The sequence below is a fragment of the Sander vitreus genome, chromosome 20 (genome assembly GCF_031162955.1).
Source record: "Sander vitreus isolate 19-12246 chromosome 20, sanVit1, whole genome shotgun sequence".
Classification (NCBI taxonomy): domain Eukaryota; kingdom Metazoa; phylum Chordata; class Actinopteri; order Perciformes; family Percidae; genus Sander; species Sander vitreus.
In genome coordinates this window covers 11,092,818-11,111,469 of record NC_135874.1, presented here as the reverse complement: position 1 = coordinate 11,111,469, position 18,652 = coordinate 11,092,818, and the positions used below count along the sequence as shown (strand labels likewise).

Below are 18,652 nucleotides of genomic sequence, written 5' to 3'. Positions count from 1 at the left end.
AGCCTTTCTATTCACCTTATATTTCAAAAGCAAGATTCCTCTTGATTCATGCAGCTTTATGATTTTTACAGAATATCTCCCAGGATACCTCTGTTTCCTTGTCAGACAAGTCAGCAGACATTGCTCACATCATGCCCCAGGCAAAGACAGGTTCTTCCACCACCACGGAAAGAAAAAAAAAAGAAAAAAAAAAAAAAAAGAAATCTGACACTTGTCTGTTTGTCCCAAACATATTCCCTAAGAACAACAGCCCTTTAAATTGCATTAACTCAGCTGGAAAACAAGATTTAGCCCAAACAAAACAGGTTTTAGTGAGCGAGGTGATGCAAATTAACCAATTTTGTGCAACAGTGGTTAAAGCCAAAAGGTCCCTGGGGGAGAAGTGGATTACTTTAGAAAAGACTCCCACAGCAAATAGCCCGAGAGAAGATTCAACTTGAAATGTTAGGTGAGAAGGAATACACAACATCTGAAGCTTCAGCTGTAATTTATTTGTGTATACTTGTGTGCTGTATGTATGCATGACCATAAAAATCTTGTGTGCTGCAAAAACTGATGATGCAAGCGCCTTGGCTCACAACAGCCTCATCTCATCTCTATAAACACCATGTGACGTGACCTCATCAGCTGAGAGGACACCCTCTGGATCAGCTCTGAGACTTTAATGGCATGTTTAGAATTTCGTCAACCGAATGCGCGATGTGCCGGACTTCAAGGCAAGACTAACAAGGTGGATGACCTAAGGCTTCATCCAACAGATTAGATGTAGTGGTGTCAAATGTTAATGGACAAGGTGTTCCTGTTCCTATTAAGACAAAAACAGAAGATGGATAACCTTTTTTGTAGCAATAAATACAACATCCAACATCCAGTGTATGAGTCAGCGACTCCCCCCCCCCCCCAAAAGGTATTGAAAAAAGCCTGTTACATCTGTTAAAAGCTAGAATGCACCAATACCAATCCGACAAACTTCACATGGATTAATTAACGGACAAAATGATTTTGTGAGCTCATAGGTTTGATGTTTGAACCTGTGAACCAGAAAGAGCTTTGTCTAGAACATATGTTTTCTAGAGCCTTTCAACTCATTTTAGCAGCTCCAGAGTGTAATTGATGACATCAAGATAGGAGTCTTGGCACTTTTCAGTGTTTAGCCCAGACCGGCCTTTTCCATGGAAACATATCTAGACTGAACTGTCCAAGATAATGTGAATAGCATGTGTGAGTATTTTTTAGGGTGGATTTTTTTTAATGCTTTAATATGTGAATCCAAGAGGTTAAGCGTATAAACCCATAAAGCCCATGAATTGTGTGTAATGATGTTGCACGTTATATTAAAAGTTGTGAAAATATATGGAAAGGGACTGGAAAAAAAATACCTAATTGTCCATTGTTTGCTTGCCTTTTGCCTATTAAGGAGAGGGATTTTTATTATCCTGAGTATTTTGTTTATATTTTCAGCAAAGAAGAACAAATAGTGTTTCTGTGCTGTGTAGGCTTCCAAAAATCACTTAAGGGAATTAATGCAGCACACACACACACACACACACACACACACACACACACACACACACACACACACACACACACACACACACTGGAAACACATCAGACTACTTAGTGATTAAAGTTTATGCTATTTGCTGTTGATTTACAAACCAAAATATCCAATATATATCCTCTCAATTATGCTGAAAAAACATTCACTTTGAAGAGTTAAGTTATGGAAGACAATCAAAGAGAAATGGCATAGAAAAACTTAACAAGACTAATGCCTCCTAACATAGTGAGGGGGGCATGAATGTCTCTACCAAATGTCATGCTAATACATCCAATGCCGTAGTGGTTTTGATGTGATGGAGAGCTTTTGTCTGTCAGTATGTATGTAGGTATGTATGTATGTTTGTGATGTATGTTTTTCTTGAGGTCCCCTCAAGTTGTTTTGTTAACTGTCTTGTCTAATGGTGAATGTACTGTATAATTTTGCTCTTATGGACCCCCTCGAAAACGAGATACTACATCTCAAGGAGTTATTCCTAATAAAGAATTTCCAAACAAACCTAATGTCGACATCATTAGGATTTATCATCTGGGGACCATGAATGACAAATGTACAAAATTTGGTGCCAATCCATCGAGTGCATGAACGTTGGCCTGCTGATGCCACTAAATGAAAAGTCAGGAAAACAACAAAGCCAGTAGGATTCATCCTCTTGGGACAATGAATGTCTGTATACAACCTCATGACAATCCATAAAACAGACATTTCAATAGAAAACCAAAAATGTAAAGCTGCTGATGACGCTAGATGAAAAGTCAGCGGATCGCAAAGGTCAGTATGATTTATGAATGACCATGTATGCTTAAAAAAAAACCTGCAAGAGCTCCTCACTTTCGATCCTCTTGGCAGCAAGTATTTCAACTTTCAGCCACCATTAAATATACTCTGACTGTTACCTCTTGACAGGTTTTTGTCAGCAGTTAGAAAAAGAGAATAAAAGAAACAATTGATCTAGACATGGTTAACCCACTGCTCTGAAGAGTAAAGAGAGTTTTTCTTCAAGGAAATATCAAGGCTTATCTGAAACCAGCTTCTCAGCACATCTGCTGTCATGGCTGACATTGTCTATGGCACTCCACTCACTGCAGGCGATAGTGGTGAATGTCAGAAACACGTTCCTTGAGAGAGAGAGATCCCCATGACATTAACAGTGACTTTTACCAGCTGTGAACTTCAGGAATGAGGAAAGCAGAGCAGTACTTCCTTGAAAGTGAACTATGCTCTCGGTTCAACTAGGAAGCTGCTGTGTTGAATGGCAACAGGTGCTATTCTGCTCCCTCTCTTATGTTTTTTACTTTCCTGCATTTTAATTGTTTATGAGGCAGCACAATTTATAAACATCATCCATCCTCACGTCTCCTCGTCATCCACCCCCGTCCTCCCAAGGGGTGTGAGGAATTCCACGTCACTGGGTGCAGCCATCATTGAGACGTCATTACTTCCCATACACACTGTGAACACAATGGGCCAGATCCCACTTTGGTATGGGCTATATAGGGAACATCGGACATAAAACGGTATGCTTCCACGTCTAAAGCCCATCTACAAATGATTCTCTGTGCGCTTCAAAAGCTTTCTTGGAAGTTACTGCTATCAAAAGTGAGTTTAAGAGTTGCAGTGAGACCCACGTTCCACAAGAACAGGATGTTCTTATTTGATTCATTGTTCCCACTGCGATGCTGCACACCTCATCTGATCTCACAATTGACTGCAGGGTGGATACAAGCTCACAGACTGTTAAAATGCTGTGTCAGCTCTTTGATACTTTAAGGGTTGATTGCAAGAGTCTACTGTAAAACTAAAGTATAAATTATTCGATCAAATGTGCACAAAAGCAGGGCAACTGTACATTTTCAGATTCAAAGAATGTGCCATCAAGGCTGAAGAGTCTGCAGGTTATTATCGCACCAACCAGAGAGAGAAGATGAATTTATTCAACTATTGTAGTTTTTGATTGCAATGGCGTTCTTCATACAGGTGTGCCCCCAGAATCACTGCCACAGTATTACTAACACTTTGTGAAGGAAAGAAAATTAAGTATTTGATGATATTTCATTTCAAGTTCTTTTGTTCACGACTGTCCTCCTTTCCAGGCCGTTAAACTGACCTCATCTAGCAATTGTCCAACCTTTCAACTGTCACCTGTACTCACAATCATCTTTGTTAAAGCCTTCCTTATTTAACCCATGCCGAATGTGCTGCCATTCTACACAGTACTACTGTGGACATCAGGTGGTGTGAGCAGCTCCCCAGTTATCATGGCCACTAACATCTCCGTATGCCTGTGACAGACGGGACGTGTGCTGTGTCCTAAACATGCACATAGACAGACTGTCAGCGGGCCTTGCTCTGATCTAATCTCCTACTTAATCTGGCACTTGCTTTTCTGCTGGGATGCCAGGTATAAATGTCGTATTTGGGCAAAGAAACCTTTGGAGAAGTCTGGAATGCAGGAGACTGCAGTGGAGAGATGGAGAGTACAGGTGGCTGCGCATTGCCCTCTAGTGGAGAAACATAACCAGTGGACATGTACACATGTTTGTATGCAGGACATGTGCAAATAACATTTTCAATTATTTGTTGTACATTGTACATGTACATTTATCTGTAGGACAATAGTGTACATTTTTTTATTTAAAAAAAACAACTTTTGGTAGTATTAGTATCAGATTCAGTGCAGTTAACTACAGTATTAAGACTTTTTCATCATTAGTTCTCATGAAGCATCTCATATGCTGATAGAGACTAACTATATGGAGACCCTAAGGAGACATGAGAAAACACTTTCTCCAACAAGTTTCTCATGCTCTCTATAATTAAGAGGCCTTCAAGACTAAGAGAGTGAGCCACATTCGACTAACTTCTAAACACCCAATGAGCTGGATGACTGAGAACCTTAAAGCAGAGGTCCCCCTAGGGGGTCCTGAGAGTTAGTGCAGGGGGGCCGCCAAATTATGTAAAAAATATATTCTTTTTAAAGTTTATTTCAAAAATTTAAATAAGTCTGAAAATCAGTGAGGGGGGGCCCAGGTGATTTTATCAGAATACAGCATAGAAAATCTGCTTAGAAATTAAGGAAACATTGCATAGGATAGAACAACGCAATGACATTTTGCTAAATAAAACACGACATTCATTATTGTGCAGCCGACCGTCGGCAGAAAAGGCAGTCGGACTGATCAGTCAGCTCCCCGAGGTAAAAGCAGGCGGCGCTAATCTGTATTGTTGCCCAAAAAAATGAAAACCGGAAATGACGAACGCGTCACGTGGGACTGGCTTCTCCCCCGAATTTCAAAGCCGACCATTAATGGCGGCTCGTTCGGAATACGATCTCGTATTTTACGAAAATAGTTCACCAAAACGCATTTCTGAAAACATTTTAAGCGAGAAAAAGGCCATGCAGTTGCTGAATCTGTCTTCATTTCAGATCGATAAAGGTCAGTTTGAAAGATTTTCGTCAGATTTTGAGTGGCGTTCGTCACCGTTTATCTGGTACGTTTACCATCGTCACTTCTGGTTTTCTCGTGCACCGATTCGCTAGTCAAAGGCTAGCACTCCTCCAATCACATTGAGTTTGACTGCCCACCCACTGATTCAACATGTCAAATCGGCCAAAATGAAGGCCAACGGCTCCTCCGGCTGATGACGGCACAGAACACACCGAACACACCCAAGTCACCGACCTTGCCAGACTATCCGACGGCCTGTTACCGGGTTGGTGTGTCAGTGCCTTTAGAGTAACATTTTCCAAAAACCACAGTGCCTAGCTGTTTTAAGAAATGACTGAGCCTTTAAAATGACTGGGCTTGGGGAGAAGTGCCACAGACAGGGTTGGGACGTCAGAACACTGACGCATTGTTTGCGTAAGGGCAAATGAAAAAAACAGAAGAGACTGTTATTAAATAAAAATTACTTTATTTTTTAAAATAAATGCATTTTTTACAGTCAGAAAACAGAACAGCAGGACATGCACCGCTGCTCCCGACACTGGAGGCAAACAAAAACAACATCAGAGAAAATACACACAGACTAGGCTTGATTTTCTCTAACCTCTGTTCACTTATGCTGATTTGTCTCAAACTCCAGGGTCTAAACAATATGGGTCTCCTTCATATGGACATTATTAAACGGCACACTTCAGTTGTGACAAAACCAGACAAATAAGTGAAGTATTTTAAAAAGGCGCTGAGCAAATCAAATTTGCAGCAAAACTTAAGTATCGCGGTCAGTCTAAAGAATGAGCTAAAACACAACTCAGGGCCACAAATGGACAGAAGAGAAAACAGAAAATCAATAAAATGAAGGCGAAATGCAAGAAGAAGAAAAAATGAGCACATTGGAAAGGCATACGTATTTGTATTTAAAAAGAAATTATAATATGTACTCGACAAATATTTTAATCAAACCTGGAGTTTGAGACTAGTGTTATCTTCATATATATTCATATTTATCTTCATCTGAAAACTCAGTAAGGACAACATAAGCAGGCACAATTATGAATACTACACATGTTGACAGATGGCTTTCCCCTCTCTTTTCTGAAAGGAAAGACTTCCAAACCCTCAAAAAGCAGAAAGAAACTGTACAATTCTATAAAACGTTTGTTTTTACATTAGTTACAAAAAATAATACTTCATTCATTGATCCTTCATACTGAGGACAGAAGGAAAAAAAAGAAGTTGCATATTCATTCTTCAAACTCGGTGACCTTTTGCTGGTGTGTAATGATAAAAATGATAATAATAATAATAATAATAATAATAATACTATATGGTGTGAGAGACAGAACGGCAATAAAGTTAAAAGGTGGTACAAGGGAGCAATGATTCCTTCGGTTACGTAGTGCACATGCACTTAGCAATGAGATGCCAGGGCTTTCAAATCTTTTTGAATGCAATTTCAAAAATGCTGTTGAGATTTAGCAACTTGCTGTTGACATTAAGCTGTGGGAAGAACAGCAGCCATAAACAGACATAACTGGCAAATAATTTTCCAATTCACACTTCAAGGCCAGAAGACGAAAACGCCTTTCCTTCAAAAAGGGGGACTGCCTAAAGCTGGGAAAAGATAAAGCTTTGTGTTGTCTTCAAATGTTTTTTAAAAACTGGATGACATTTTTAAATACACATGAACATCAGTAATCTACCTTAGTTCAACATACCAACTGACAAATTATTCTTTTTGAATGTGTTTTCAAGAAACAGATATACTGAGCACTAGAACTTATGACTTTTTAAGATGACTTCTTTTTTTGCAGAAAGGACATTTACATCAAGATTTTCAAACCCACAGGCCATCCATCCCAGTGCACTGAACTGTAGTGTGTTTCCAGACATGCTCGCTATCAGCAGTCTATTAAATACAAAACTCAGGCTCTCAATGTCACACCTCAGCTAATACAATGACAATTTCATTAGACTCAACAGAGGAAACAATCACTCTGGACTAGATCTGAAACAAAGACAACAGACATCAAAAGCAAAAAGGAAATTTAAAAACAGCTTATTCATTAACAGGACTGTATACTGTAGAAGTGCTTACATGTGACTTCAAAGAGATTAAACCCTTCATATAGTGGATAGGATGGACATGTAGTGCTGCGACTGGTGGCCTTTGCTGCCCACAGATAACCTTTTGATTGGACTCTTTGATGAAGTCCCGTTTTTTTTTTTGGATAAATAATTCTATATAACTGTACGTAGGTATCTGTGGCACTACGATTACAACGTGTGTTATTGACAGTTAGATGTCAGCTCATGTAGTCCAGTTCTAGAAGAGAGAGGGAAAAAAAAGGCAGTGAGAGAAAGTGAAAAATAAAAAGGATTCTTTGGGATTTAATCTGGCGTTTGATTGGTTCTAAAGGGTTGTCATGGACGTAAGTTGATGGCCATCAGTCCAGGAGGAGAGGAGGCAGGTGGTCGTCGGAGAACTGAGGAACTTCCCGGTTCAGGTTTGTGTAAGGCTTCTGTTCAACCACAGGAGTCTAGGTTCAAAAGTTCTTCTGGACTGCATTCACCAGAACATTAGTGTTGTAACAAATGACCTTGTCAGTGTTAATGCAAACATAAACTAGAACAATAAAAACGGTGTCAGCCATGGCAATTTTAGCGCTGGTCTGGATTCTCCAGCACAGCTCTAAACAGACTGAGAAATATAATAAAATAATAAAATAACCCATACACTGTGGTTCCACCACCCAGCCACTCCCCTCCTGGCCCCTGACCTACTATGGTTAGCCCCTGGCGGTTCGGGGGCAGCTCAGACCCAGCCACTGGTCAGCTTATAGAACATCTCCTCATCTAGAGACTCGTTCTGGTCCTTGGCACGCGTGGACAAAAAGATGTAGCCGCCGATGAACTCGTGGACGACCTTACAGTCCACCTCGGCACAGATGAAAGACAGACTGGGCTCGTCGGCAAACTCCACCGTCACCTGAGCACACAGAGCAAAGCACACGAGTCATGCTTCAATCAAAACTGGTGAAAGGGAATTGCATTTTCATTCAAATGTCTTGTCATGCCACCAACAGTCTGAAACCCAAAAGTATTCAATTTACCATCTTAGAAGAAGACTAAAGAGTGATGTATGGTCCTGCGGAGGCTCCACACAGAGCTTTCGCCATGTGTGTTTGTGTGCTGGGGAGTGTGTGGTAGAGCGAGTGTTGGTGACTAGCTTCGGAGTGAGTAGCGACTCTAGAGCAGGGATCTTCAGCAGGGGGTCCGGGACCCCTAGGGCGTCCTCAGAGTCAATGCAGGGGGGCCTCCAAATTATTGCAAAACTTTGACATTTTTTCAAAAATTAAAAAGTCTTAACATGAATCTCACATTTTATTAGCAAATATAAATCCCCACTGATGATAGGCTTACTGGCCTATAGGTAAGGTAGTCACTTAGATATCCATCTCCAGATACAGTTCATCCTAAGGATTCACCGTGCCACATATACGTTTAACATTAAAACATGATTTATAAAATCAATTATTAGGCTATTTTAATAGCTTAGTATTCTATGCAAAAAAGGTATGGGCATAGGCCCCATATGCAACTTCATTTTATACAACATATGTAGTAGGGGGTCCCTGCACTGTCTCTCTTTTAGTTAAGGGGTCCTTGGCCTAAACGTTGAAGACCCCTGTCCTGCCTTGTTTTTTTAACCAGGGCAGCAGTTTTCAGATTACATTATGTGCTTACATAATTGCAAAAGGTTTCTGCAATGTTTTCTCAGTTAGCCTTTTAAAATGATATCAGATTAATAAACAGAATGTGCCTTTGGAACATTGGATGGCTGGTTGCTGATAGTGGGCAACGTAGATACTGCATTAAAGATCAGCCACTTCTTTCTACAACAGTCGAGAATCCTTTTTCAATTATGTAAGCACATAATGTAATCTGAAAACTGCGGCCCTGATTAAAAAAAACAATGCAACTGATCTCAGCTGGTATTCTGTCTATAATGGAGTGGAATGGACATTTCTAAGTGACCCCAAACTTTTGACCGGTAGTGTACGTAGCCATGGCGTAGATTTAACGCAGAAGCATAAATCTAAAATCTAAACCAGCACATAATTACATCTGAGAAGCTGGAACCGGTGCATTTTAGTTTTTCTGCTTACAATTGTTCTGATAATACTACTAATTGCTTAAAAGAGTGCTTCAGGAGCACTCAGATTTAGAATAGCACTCGACTCGCAATGAACAAAGTACCAAAATCAATGCGGCAGAACCAGAGATATCGTCAATAACCGTCAATGTTACCCACAATGCAGCTCGGTCGCGGACAATTCAGTTGGATATTAGGGTGTGTTATGTTAGGATGCTAGCCTCAAGCAGAGATGAGGAGCGGGCTACAGGTAGACAGTCTGATAAGCTCACTTCTTTCCGACAACTTTTTTTTCCACGTATACAGTAATACTCCCCCAGACCTGTATGGAAACTTTGATGAGAAAAAATGAGTGAGAGTTCCCCTGAACTCAGTTGAAAAGTTTCAGCTCCAGAAACATTAACTCCCAACACTGAGTGAGAGTAGGACGCGAATAACTTTGAAAAGAAAACTATTACATTAAAATATATTAAATGGGTTCCCTACCATCTTGATCTCCCAGTTGACGTTCCACTGTTTCATGTTGCTGAAGCGCCAGGTCTTAATAGCATCTCCAGTGCCGGCATCCATCCGGATCAAACGGTTGTAAGTGATGCCGATCAGCTCTTCCCGCTTTCCACCCTGGAACCTGCAGAGAAGAAGAAAATCCACTGTGAAATGAAACTGTGCCGATCAAATGACAATATGAGTCCCTGTCAGCACATAAAACAGAGAGTGGGTGATATAAGTGGAAAGACACATCAGCTTACTTGGCAAGGAAATGAGTGATTCCAAACTCAGGCAGGGACTGCCATGCCTGGATGAAGCGCATCTTGGCCTCGATGAGACTCATCTGGGCCACATTCTGGTGGGCTTCAAGGATCCGGGCTGAAATCTGACAAATACACAACCACACACATCACACACATGACATTTCAGTATGCTTCCACCATTTGAGTCTCTACAAACACCAACACACTCCACACTGTAAACAAATGTATCCCATCACCACACTTAAACCAGCCGATGCACCCAAATCCACACAGTGCGTAAACAAGCTGTGTGCTAATTCCATAAAGCCATCAGCACACACAGTGTCAGCCAATAAGCAGAGGGCTGTCACAGTGAGACTCTACTTCACACAGCTACAAAATAGACAGACAAACAAATATAAACCTATGAGCCCCCTGAGGAGCCAGACTAAGGTTAATGTGCGAGTGAGCATGCATGTGTGTGTTCCCACACTGTCCCTATATCCTTTTTAGGGCGGCAGCCCAACATTTGATCAACTAATTCACCTGTAAGAGCAGTGTAACAGAGACATCCAGAGTAAGTAATAAGTAATCCATCACCTTGAACCTCCCACATGTTACAGTCAGCTACTGATTGGCATTGCATTCTTGAGCTTAATTGAAAAAATCAAAATAAAAATCAAAAAGGTAAAAAGAAAAAAAAACAAAGCAAATACGGTCGTCAGGAATTAATCGATAAGTTCATAATTTCGTTGGTGTTGATTCAGCAGTCACTGTTCAACTGCATTACAACAAAAAAACAAAATAAATTTGCTTTACTGTGATGGATCACTTACCTTCAGCAAGTTTCTAGTCTCTGCTATACATATTTTACTGACAGAAAAATAAAACACATCACTCAAAACACATTAAACCTATGATTTGCTTTGATAAATGTTTGGCATTCATGTATAGAACTGCTGTTAAATGGGCTAAAACGCGCAAAAACACCTGCATGGTCCATTTATTTTACTGAGTACCGTGTGTATTTTGTTTACCATTGATGGTACAAACACAATACAGATGTCCCAATATTGTAGAAATAGAGATGTGTCATTTGTCTTATGGCACCCTGAAAACATTAGAGCTAGTGACAAAAACAAACAAACAAACTAACTAACACGGAGGATTCTATTTATCCAGCCACTATGTTATATAGTTGCACTAGTTTTGGTTAGGTGAGGCAACCCGGACACAAAAAGTGTTCAGAGTTTATACACACATGCACATACATGTATCTAAGGCTTATAAAGGCACCCAGTGGACACATAACTCAACTTACCAAGTCCCTGATAGAGCCTGGCTGAAGATGGAAGGTGGGGGTGGGAGAAAGGCACAGAGGAAGGTAGGAGATGCATACAAGAGGAGAGAAAATAAAGAAAGATTGGACAAAGAGAACAAGCAAGTATGATCAATGTCGAGGAAAGAAAGATCCAAAACAATAACGTAGGAGGCCGCATTTGTAATTAAAGAAACAAGGTGGGAAGAGGGGCTGTGGAGTCTGGAGGTCATGCACTATTCAGCCACAACAGTGAGAGAGAGAGCAGCAGTCAGACACTGTGTCATTTATTTTAAGAAAAAAAGAGGGAGGTTACACAACATTTGTGTGGTTTCACATTAGAAGTAGGTACCGGAACTGTACATTTCATAATGGCTGTTTATTATTATACTTTCGCAATGAGCCATTAAAATAAATCACACAGCTTCTCCATAATTTCCACTTTCGTCCACAGGATGGCAGTATGCACCAAGCAGCACATTTTGGAAGCACCAAGCTATAGGAGTACCATGTCTCCATACTCCTCCTACTACTCCTACCCCTACTACTCCTACTACTTTATTTTGTCTTTAATTCTGGTTTTCTCTTGTCAAAATGTATCTATATGACCAAGGATATATGCACCCTAAAAATTCCTGTGTGTGTATCCGCTGGGAGCTGCAGCACGGAAGTCTCCTCAGACCAGTTTTGCAACAGGAAGTCCAGTTTAAGAGAGATGGGGAGGGGTTGCATCTGACTGAGAGCGAATGGGCTTTTTTTCCCCAGACAGTTTTCCCGCGCAGCATTCCCAGGCACGGCTCATTTCCTGACGCCCCACGCCCACCACATGAGTACACGTGTGTGCGAGTGCACGGGCACATACACATACTGTACATATGCTGCTACTCTTTCATGTTGTGTGCCTGCGGATACCCCCTATCAGACTGGGATTATGAGTGAGACTGGAGCCGGACCAGAAAGAACCACAGCCCCAGATGGACACACACCCTGCTGGGCTAATACCACTAAAAAGTCCTGCCCCCTGTTCAAGCTAGCCTCTATTCCATGCAACGTATTATGCCACAGATGTATTTTCCATTTGTCTTTCTAAAAAAAAAAAAAAAAAAACAGAAACACTGGACGCATTGACACTGAAGTTTTCTGTCCATATTCTTAAAAGCAGAAACGGTCCGTCTGTCCAAAATGGGTCAGTGGACAGTGACATTTCAGCATCTCATGATAAAGATAAAACAATTACTATATTAACTGCAGCTCCCATGATAGCATTTGGTTCATGGGAGCTGTAGCTCCTCAATGTTAGCAAAATCATTATTGTTTAATCTTGATTAAAATGATGAGCTGTTAAAATATCACTGTCCAGCACAGTCTTTTAGTCATGTAGAATATGTTAAGGAAACCTCAGTATCACGTTTCAGCTTTCCAGAAAAACTAATCCAAGAAACCTTCTTTGGGAAATTGCAGTACATAGAGAACCAAACACTAGTGCAATAATTTTTCTCTCTCAGACCAACAGTACTGACACCATGCCATGGGTTAAACCCACAGGTTGGCTGGTCTGAATGGGTCAATGTGCATAAAGCGACCTGGCTTCGTGATCCTTTCTTGATTTAAACATGGATCGGTCAGTCACTCCTCGGTTTTGGCAAAACGCCTTTTATTATTAGAGATGGTGATATGAATTAGAATTATAAAATCATAAAAAAGGTATTGACCCTAACAATATTTAAAGTTATTTCCTGACGACTGAAAAAGGGAGAAAGGGGACACAAAGAGAAAGAGAGAACTGAAACTTTTTTTGGTACTTCTGTAATTGTTTTATTTTTAGCAGGGCTGTATGTGGAACTTGAGTTGTAGAACAGTGACGTTCAGAGATTAACCTGTGACAGCAGTCCCATATGAATGTATCAAGCATGAGTTCAGTAGAACCATGTGATACTCATGTTTCCTATGTTACAGGAGTATCAAAGAAACCAAGAACAAGTCTGGTTTCTATTGTGGCAAACTAGAAGTGCCTGCAGCATACCAGCCATGCTGACACCCATTTATAGGACCTGAATCTATCTTTCTGTCTACCTTGGTCTCTAGACATCCATTTCAGGCCCAGACCATTTCTGAGTCATCACTTACGGTACAAACAACCTACCAACATCCCTCGAACTGCCTAGCAGTCTTAAACAAGACCAGACTGAGTGAGAAAGCTATGAGGAGGCAACCCTGCCCCCTTCCTCACCCACCCCCAACTTACATAGCTATGGCAGCCGTGTACTCAGCTGTTCTTATGTACACACACCAGCCTGTTGCTTACATGCAAATCTGCTGGGCACATTGTAGAATTACGCTTAGAAGTTAATTCATTATTAGTGCTTAAATTCTACAACTGGTTATGATGTTTGCAGGTGACTAATCCATAATATGTTTAGACATAGACGATATTAGGGGTGGAAATCCCCAGAGGCCTCAAGATACGATATCGTCACGATACTTATGTCATGATACAATATTATTGCGATTTTAAACATATTGCAATATCCTGCGATATATTGCAATTTATTACCCTTTTTCCAACTTCAAATTTTTCCCAATTTAAAATGATGTTCCCAAAAGGAAACTTTGTCAACATCTGTTTTATCTAAAAATATACATTTCTCTGTTTGTTCATCTCACTTCAATTCTGTTGCTACAAAATGGGATCGTCAAGCAGACAAACTGACCAAGACATATATAATAGATCGATATTTTGCGTCTGTGTATCGATACAGTATTGCCACGATAAATATTGCAATGCTATATCGATCCCCCCCCCCCCACCCCTAGACAATATATTCAGATTTTTCGTCAATGTTACCAGATGAACTGAGCACCTACAAGTCAACGGCCATTTCTACACTTTTGTCTACAAGCACAAAGGCCGAGAGCAGACAACTATCCATTACAGTCATGACATGAGCAGCTCTACTGTGAGGATGTTGAGTGGTTTGGACGTCTGCTGTCCTGGTTTCCCCTTGGACAGAGGGGGGTGGAGAGACAAAACAGAGGGAAGAGGAGGAGAGTAAAGGAGGGGGAGTAGAGGCAGGCTACATTCCAATGCAAGACAAGCCTGATGCCAGGAGGCGGCCATCTGGGAAGCATCAGACGCTGTTCCATCTAACTCCACAACCGACTGATCAAACAAGTAAACAACCTCACACAAAATACACAGTAGAGAAGATAGGTACCTTTCGTACGTATGTATCTTTCTAACTACACGCTTTACCTTCCACGTGTACACCCTACAGTGCATTCAGAGGTTGCATGGTTAAGCTCCAATTGCATGGCTTACCTGCTTGTTCTTGTACTTCTTCAGATAGCGCGGGGACACTAGGCATTCTGGGTTGATATCGGTGGTAATTGGCTCAATGAACTGAGGGTCAGGGTTCATGTGTTGCATCTTGAGGAAGGACAGAATGTTCTGGACCTCCAGGTTGTAAGAGCTGTCGGCCATGGTCTTTCCTTTGGAGGCCAAGCGACATGCAGCCATCCAGTGGGCGTACTGTTTCTCCTGGAGAAGAAAGTCAAACGCTGGTTATTATAAATCTATTAAAAAGGACAAGAAATGATCAGAAATTGTGAACTTAATTCAGTCTTACCATGTCACAACGAAGCCAGATCTCATTCATGCCATCAGCCACAGGGATTAGCAACTTGATGTTGAATTTCTGACCAGAGATGTTAACATCTGGAGTCACCTCACAGCCTACACATGGAAGCCAAAATTCAGAGCGGAAGAAGAGGTCAAAGTTCACACCTCATTCTTTAGACAGAAAAAATAAGCAATGCATTCTTGCATGGCCATGAAATGACATTTTGTGTGTTTGCACCTCTAAGATTCATTTGGAGAGCAGGTGTCCCATGTGCCTCCTCTTTACTCTTGTAACAGGAAATTGTGATATCCTTGAATGTGCACCAGTACTGCTTATAGCCCTTCAGTGTCAGTTTCTTGGGTCTGGAAAATATATAACAGACAAAGGGAGACATGTCAGACTTCAGATGGAAAAAACACCCATTTTCTTTATTAGTGGACAAGAGGAAGAGTGGGGGAGGGGAGATCATAAGCGCGTACAAAGGAGAGGGGGAAAAGACAGGGAGAGCTTCTTAAGTGCAAAGTCAGCAAGGTGAATAGGAAAACAGCCAGCATTGGACGTGAACATTAATGGAAAACCATTGAAGCGGAAATGCCGCTTGATATCATACCCCCCCAATGGTTTATACATTTTATGAGACAACCACTCCAGGGGCCACCTTCCTGTCAGCAAAGGCGTAAAGCCAAAAATGAATATGGTTAAAAATATGCTTGGTCCAACTGTAATCACTTTGAAAAGCTAAACTGAAAGCTCAGCCTGTAAATGTCCTTTGGCAAACAATGCAGCCTATTACACTGATGCAAACCAGGCAACAGCTCTCTCATTTAGCCTGAAAATGTTATTTCCTGGTTCTCCGAGAGACTCAACATCTTTTGGACAAATACAATCTTTGCACGCACTCATTCAGTTCTTGTTTTTTTGATAACGATGAAAGTGCATGTGGTCTTGTGGGATCTTACTTGAAGACTTTAACATAGTCCGCTAGCTCAGGAATAGATGTGATGTCACCCTAGGAGGAAATGAAAAACCCATTGTTAGTATAAACCTGGAAGATGTGAATACAAAACAATAAAAACATGGCTTCACTTTCAACAGTTTCAATGTCATTGCTCAGTAGAGTATGCTAAAGACAGCACTTCCTTCTTATGTAATATCTCAAAGCTCAGTTTCTTCTGATAAGCTGTAGAAATTTAACAAGTTCTTGAGGCGGGGCTGCTGTTATAACAAACGCATATATTTTCAACTTACCCATGTAACATACAGCCTTTGTTGGGCTTGTTTAAGTGTCAAATATCTCACACCCCCAGTCTTTTGTCAGATGCAGCCCTGATAAACAACTGTGTGACATGTAGCACTCCCAGTGAAATAATTCATTGTGATTTTCCCCTCCCCTGGGTCAGTGTACAGTGTCTATGTATGTCTCCGCTCCTGTTTATTACAGCTGGTGAAAGTACACTTAATCTCCAAACAGTAAAGAAACAAAGGACCAAACACACTGCCAAGCTGCTGCAACTGGGACAACAAATAAACAAACACATAATGAGTTTGGAGCCCAGTACACGTAATCCACAACCAAAAGGTATTTTCTGTAGTGAATGTGAAGATGTCGCAGTGTTGTCATACCAGTGAGTTGGACGTCTTCCCTCCCTCCAAAGTAATTTCCAGGTCAGACAGGGCTGCATCCACCTCATCCACCTCCTTCTCACTGTTATTCAGGTGGTTGTCTGAAGACATGATTGACAGCTTGTTGATGTGGTACTGAGAGGGAAAAAAAGATAACCCCAGTTAGGCCCATTTTTAAATACCTTTCGAGCACTTAACTTGCTGTGTTAAACCAGGGTTTCTACACATTTTCTATTTTGAGATTACATAATGTTTGATATACTTTTTTTTTCTTCGTTTCTAGATTTCTCAGTCATGCATATGAACCAGTTACATACAGAGAATTTTGAAGAATGTTTTTCTTAACATCCTCCTTTTAAGGCCCTGACACACCAACCCGACGGCCGACCGTCGGCAGAAAAGGCAGTCGGACTGATCAGTCGGCTCCCCGAGGTCCAAAAAGTGCCTCGGAACACACCGAAGCGACGCCGACATGAGCGTACGTTCTGCGTGTGCGCGAGACGTAATACGTCTCCATAACAGCAGGCTGCGCTAATCTGTATTGTCGCCCCAATAAATGAAATCCGGAAATGACGAACGCGTCACGTGGGTCCAGCTTCTCCAGCCGATAGTAATGGCGGCTTGTTCGAAATACAATCTCGTATTTTACGAAAGTAGTTCACTGAAACGTGTTTCTAAAAACATTTTAAGCGAGAAATAGGCCATACAGTTGCTGAATCTGTCTTCATTTCAGATCGATAAAGGTCAGTTTAAAAGATTTTTGTCAGATTTTGAGAGGCGTCCGTTACTCATCCCGCTCGCCATTTTCGAGTTAGCACTCCACCAATCAGATTGGTCATTGAGTCCGACCCAGCAAGTCAGGTCGGCCAAAACGAAGGCCGACGGCCCCTCCGACGGACGACGGCACGGAACACAACGAACAGACTCGAGTCACCGACCTCGCCAGACTGTCCGATGGCCGATAATCGGGTTGGTGTGTCAGGGCCTTAAGGCACACACGTACAATATGCACGTCAGCAGGGGTTTTAGGGAACAGTGTGAACAGTTGGAGCAAAGTATGTGGTGCTGTGGACAAGGTTTCAAAGTAACAACTCAACACTGTTAAGACCTACAATCTTCCAGTTACAGAATGTTTCTACCCAGCAGATTCACTGAAGCCTTCCTGGTGAAAAAAAACCCCCAAGTCCCAGATATTGACTTAAAAAAGTGATGGAAAAGGCAACCGCTAATAATTGCACCCTTGGCAACAGTTTTGCTGATATATAAAGTATCCTGCTATGTTTGCTACCGGTGCACAAACCTCCAACTTTGTCTTATAAAAGTGAATTGGTCTGTGATAACAGCCACATAAATACTTTAAGATGTGTTGGCATTTATGTTGGCAAGTGCTGCCAGTATGCACCAGAGATGAAACAATGACTTTGACTTTTATCTTTGAAGGAGATGAAGATGAGGAGACTAGTTTCAGGATGAGGAAAAGATGAAGCGGTCGGTGATGAGAGAAATAAGAGGTACGTTTGAACAATGTGTTTTTGGCACGTCTTTGAACTGAAACAGGCTATATAATTGATTGTACTGGGAACACATGTGAGACTAGGCCAATAAGGGAAAAAGAAAACTGAAAACACCAATTCATCAGGATGGGGGTATTACTGAAAACCCAACAGTGTTTACCTCTTAGTGTGAGTCACAGACACTAAATACAACTTGATGACAAATGGTATTTACAATGTCAACCCATCACCAACTCCCCACCAATATATGAATGAACAGCTGTCGAGAGAGTGAGAGATACAGAGGCAGACTTTGAGAGGGATATGTGAGGCTTTAGCCCAGCTAAGGTTACAGAATGTGGGACAAAGGGCTCGCCATGACACTCCATTCCTCCGCCTCTTCCACTCTGACAGTCTTTTAAAGCTGCAACACTGGGGGGCTTGTTTCCTGTTTGTGTGAATGGTTGGAGTGTACGTGTTTATCTGCTGAGGTTCAAAGTACAACCAGTGCCCCAAGTCGGTGACTATGAGGTCGGTTCCTGTTCTTCAAGATTCAAAACTTTATTGCCATGCAACTAAGTTGCTAGGAATTTGGTGCAGTGTGCTCATTACACAAAAAAACAAAGCATTCACAGCAGGACAGTCCATACCTGATAAAAACACATGTAGACACAACCCCCCACCCTTGCTCCCCCCCACAAATGCAT

The 18,652-nt window shown here is 41.4% G+C and overlaps 1 protein-coding gene across 2 annotated transcripts in view; it reads right to left on the bottom strand.

Moving 5' to 3' along the window:
* Positions 1–5,456: 5,456 nt before the first annotated feature.
* The window catches only part of fermt2 (FERM domain containing kindlin 2), a 46,329-nt gene continuing 33,133 nt past the window's right edge, over positions 5,457–18,652 (bottom strand). The window contains exons 8-16 of one of the 2 annotated variants that reach the window (XM_078277112.1): positions 16,453–16,587; positions 15,789–15,838; positions 15,067–15,191; positions 14,836–14,942; positions 14,529–14,747; positions 9,910–10,034; positions 9,647–9,788; positions 7,789–7,993; positions 5,457–7,330 (exon numbers count right to left, since the gene is read on the bottom strand). In XM_078277112.1, the coding sequence (XP_078133238.1) occupies positions 7,820–7,993; positions 9,647–9,788; positions 9,910–10,034; positions 14,529–14,747; positions 14,836–14,942; positions 15,067–15,191; positions 15,789–15,838; positions 16,453–16,587 (1,077 nt within the window). In that variant the 3' untranslated portion in view covers positions 5,457–7,330; positions 7,789–7,819. Of the gene's footprint in view, positions 7,994–9,646; positions 9,789–9,909; positions 10,035–14,528; positions 14,748–14,835; positions 14,943–15,066; positions 15,192–15,788; positions 15,839–16,452; positions 16,588–18,652 lie in introns of both variants that reach the window. The other variant, XM_078277111.1, reaches the window with a different exon arrangement.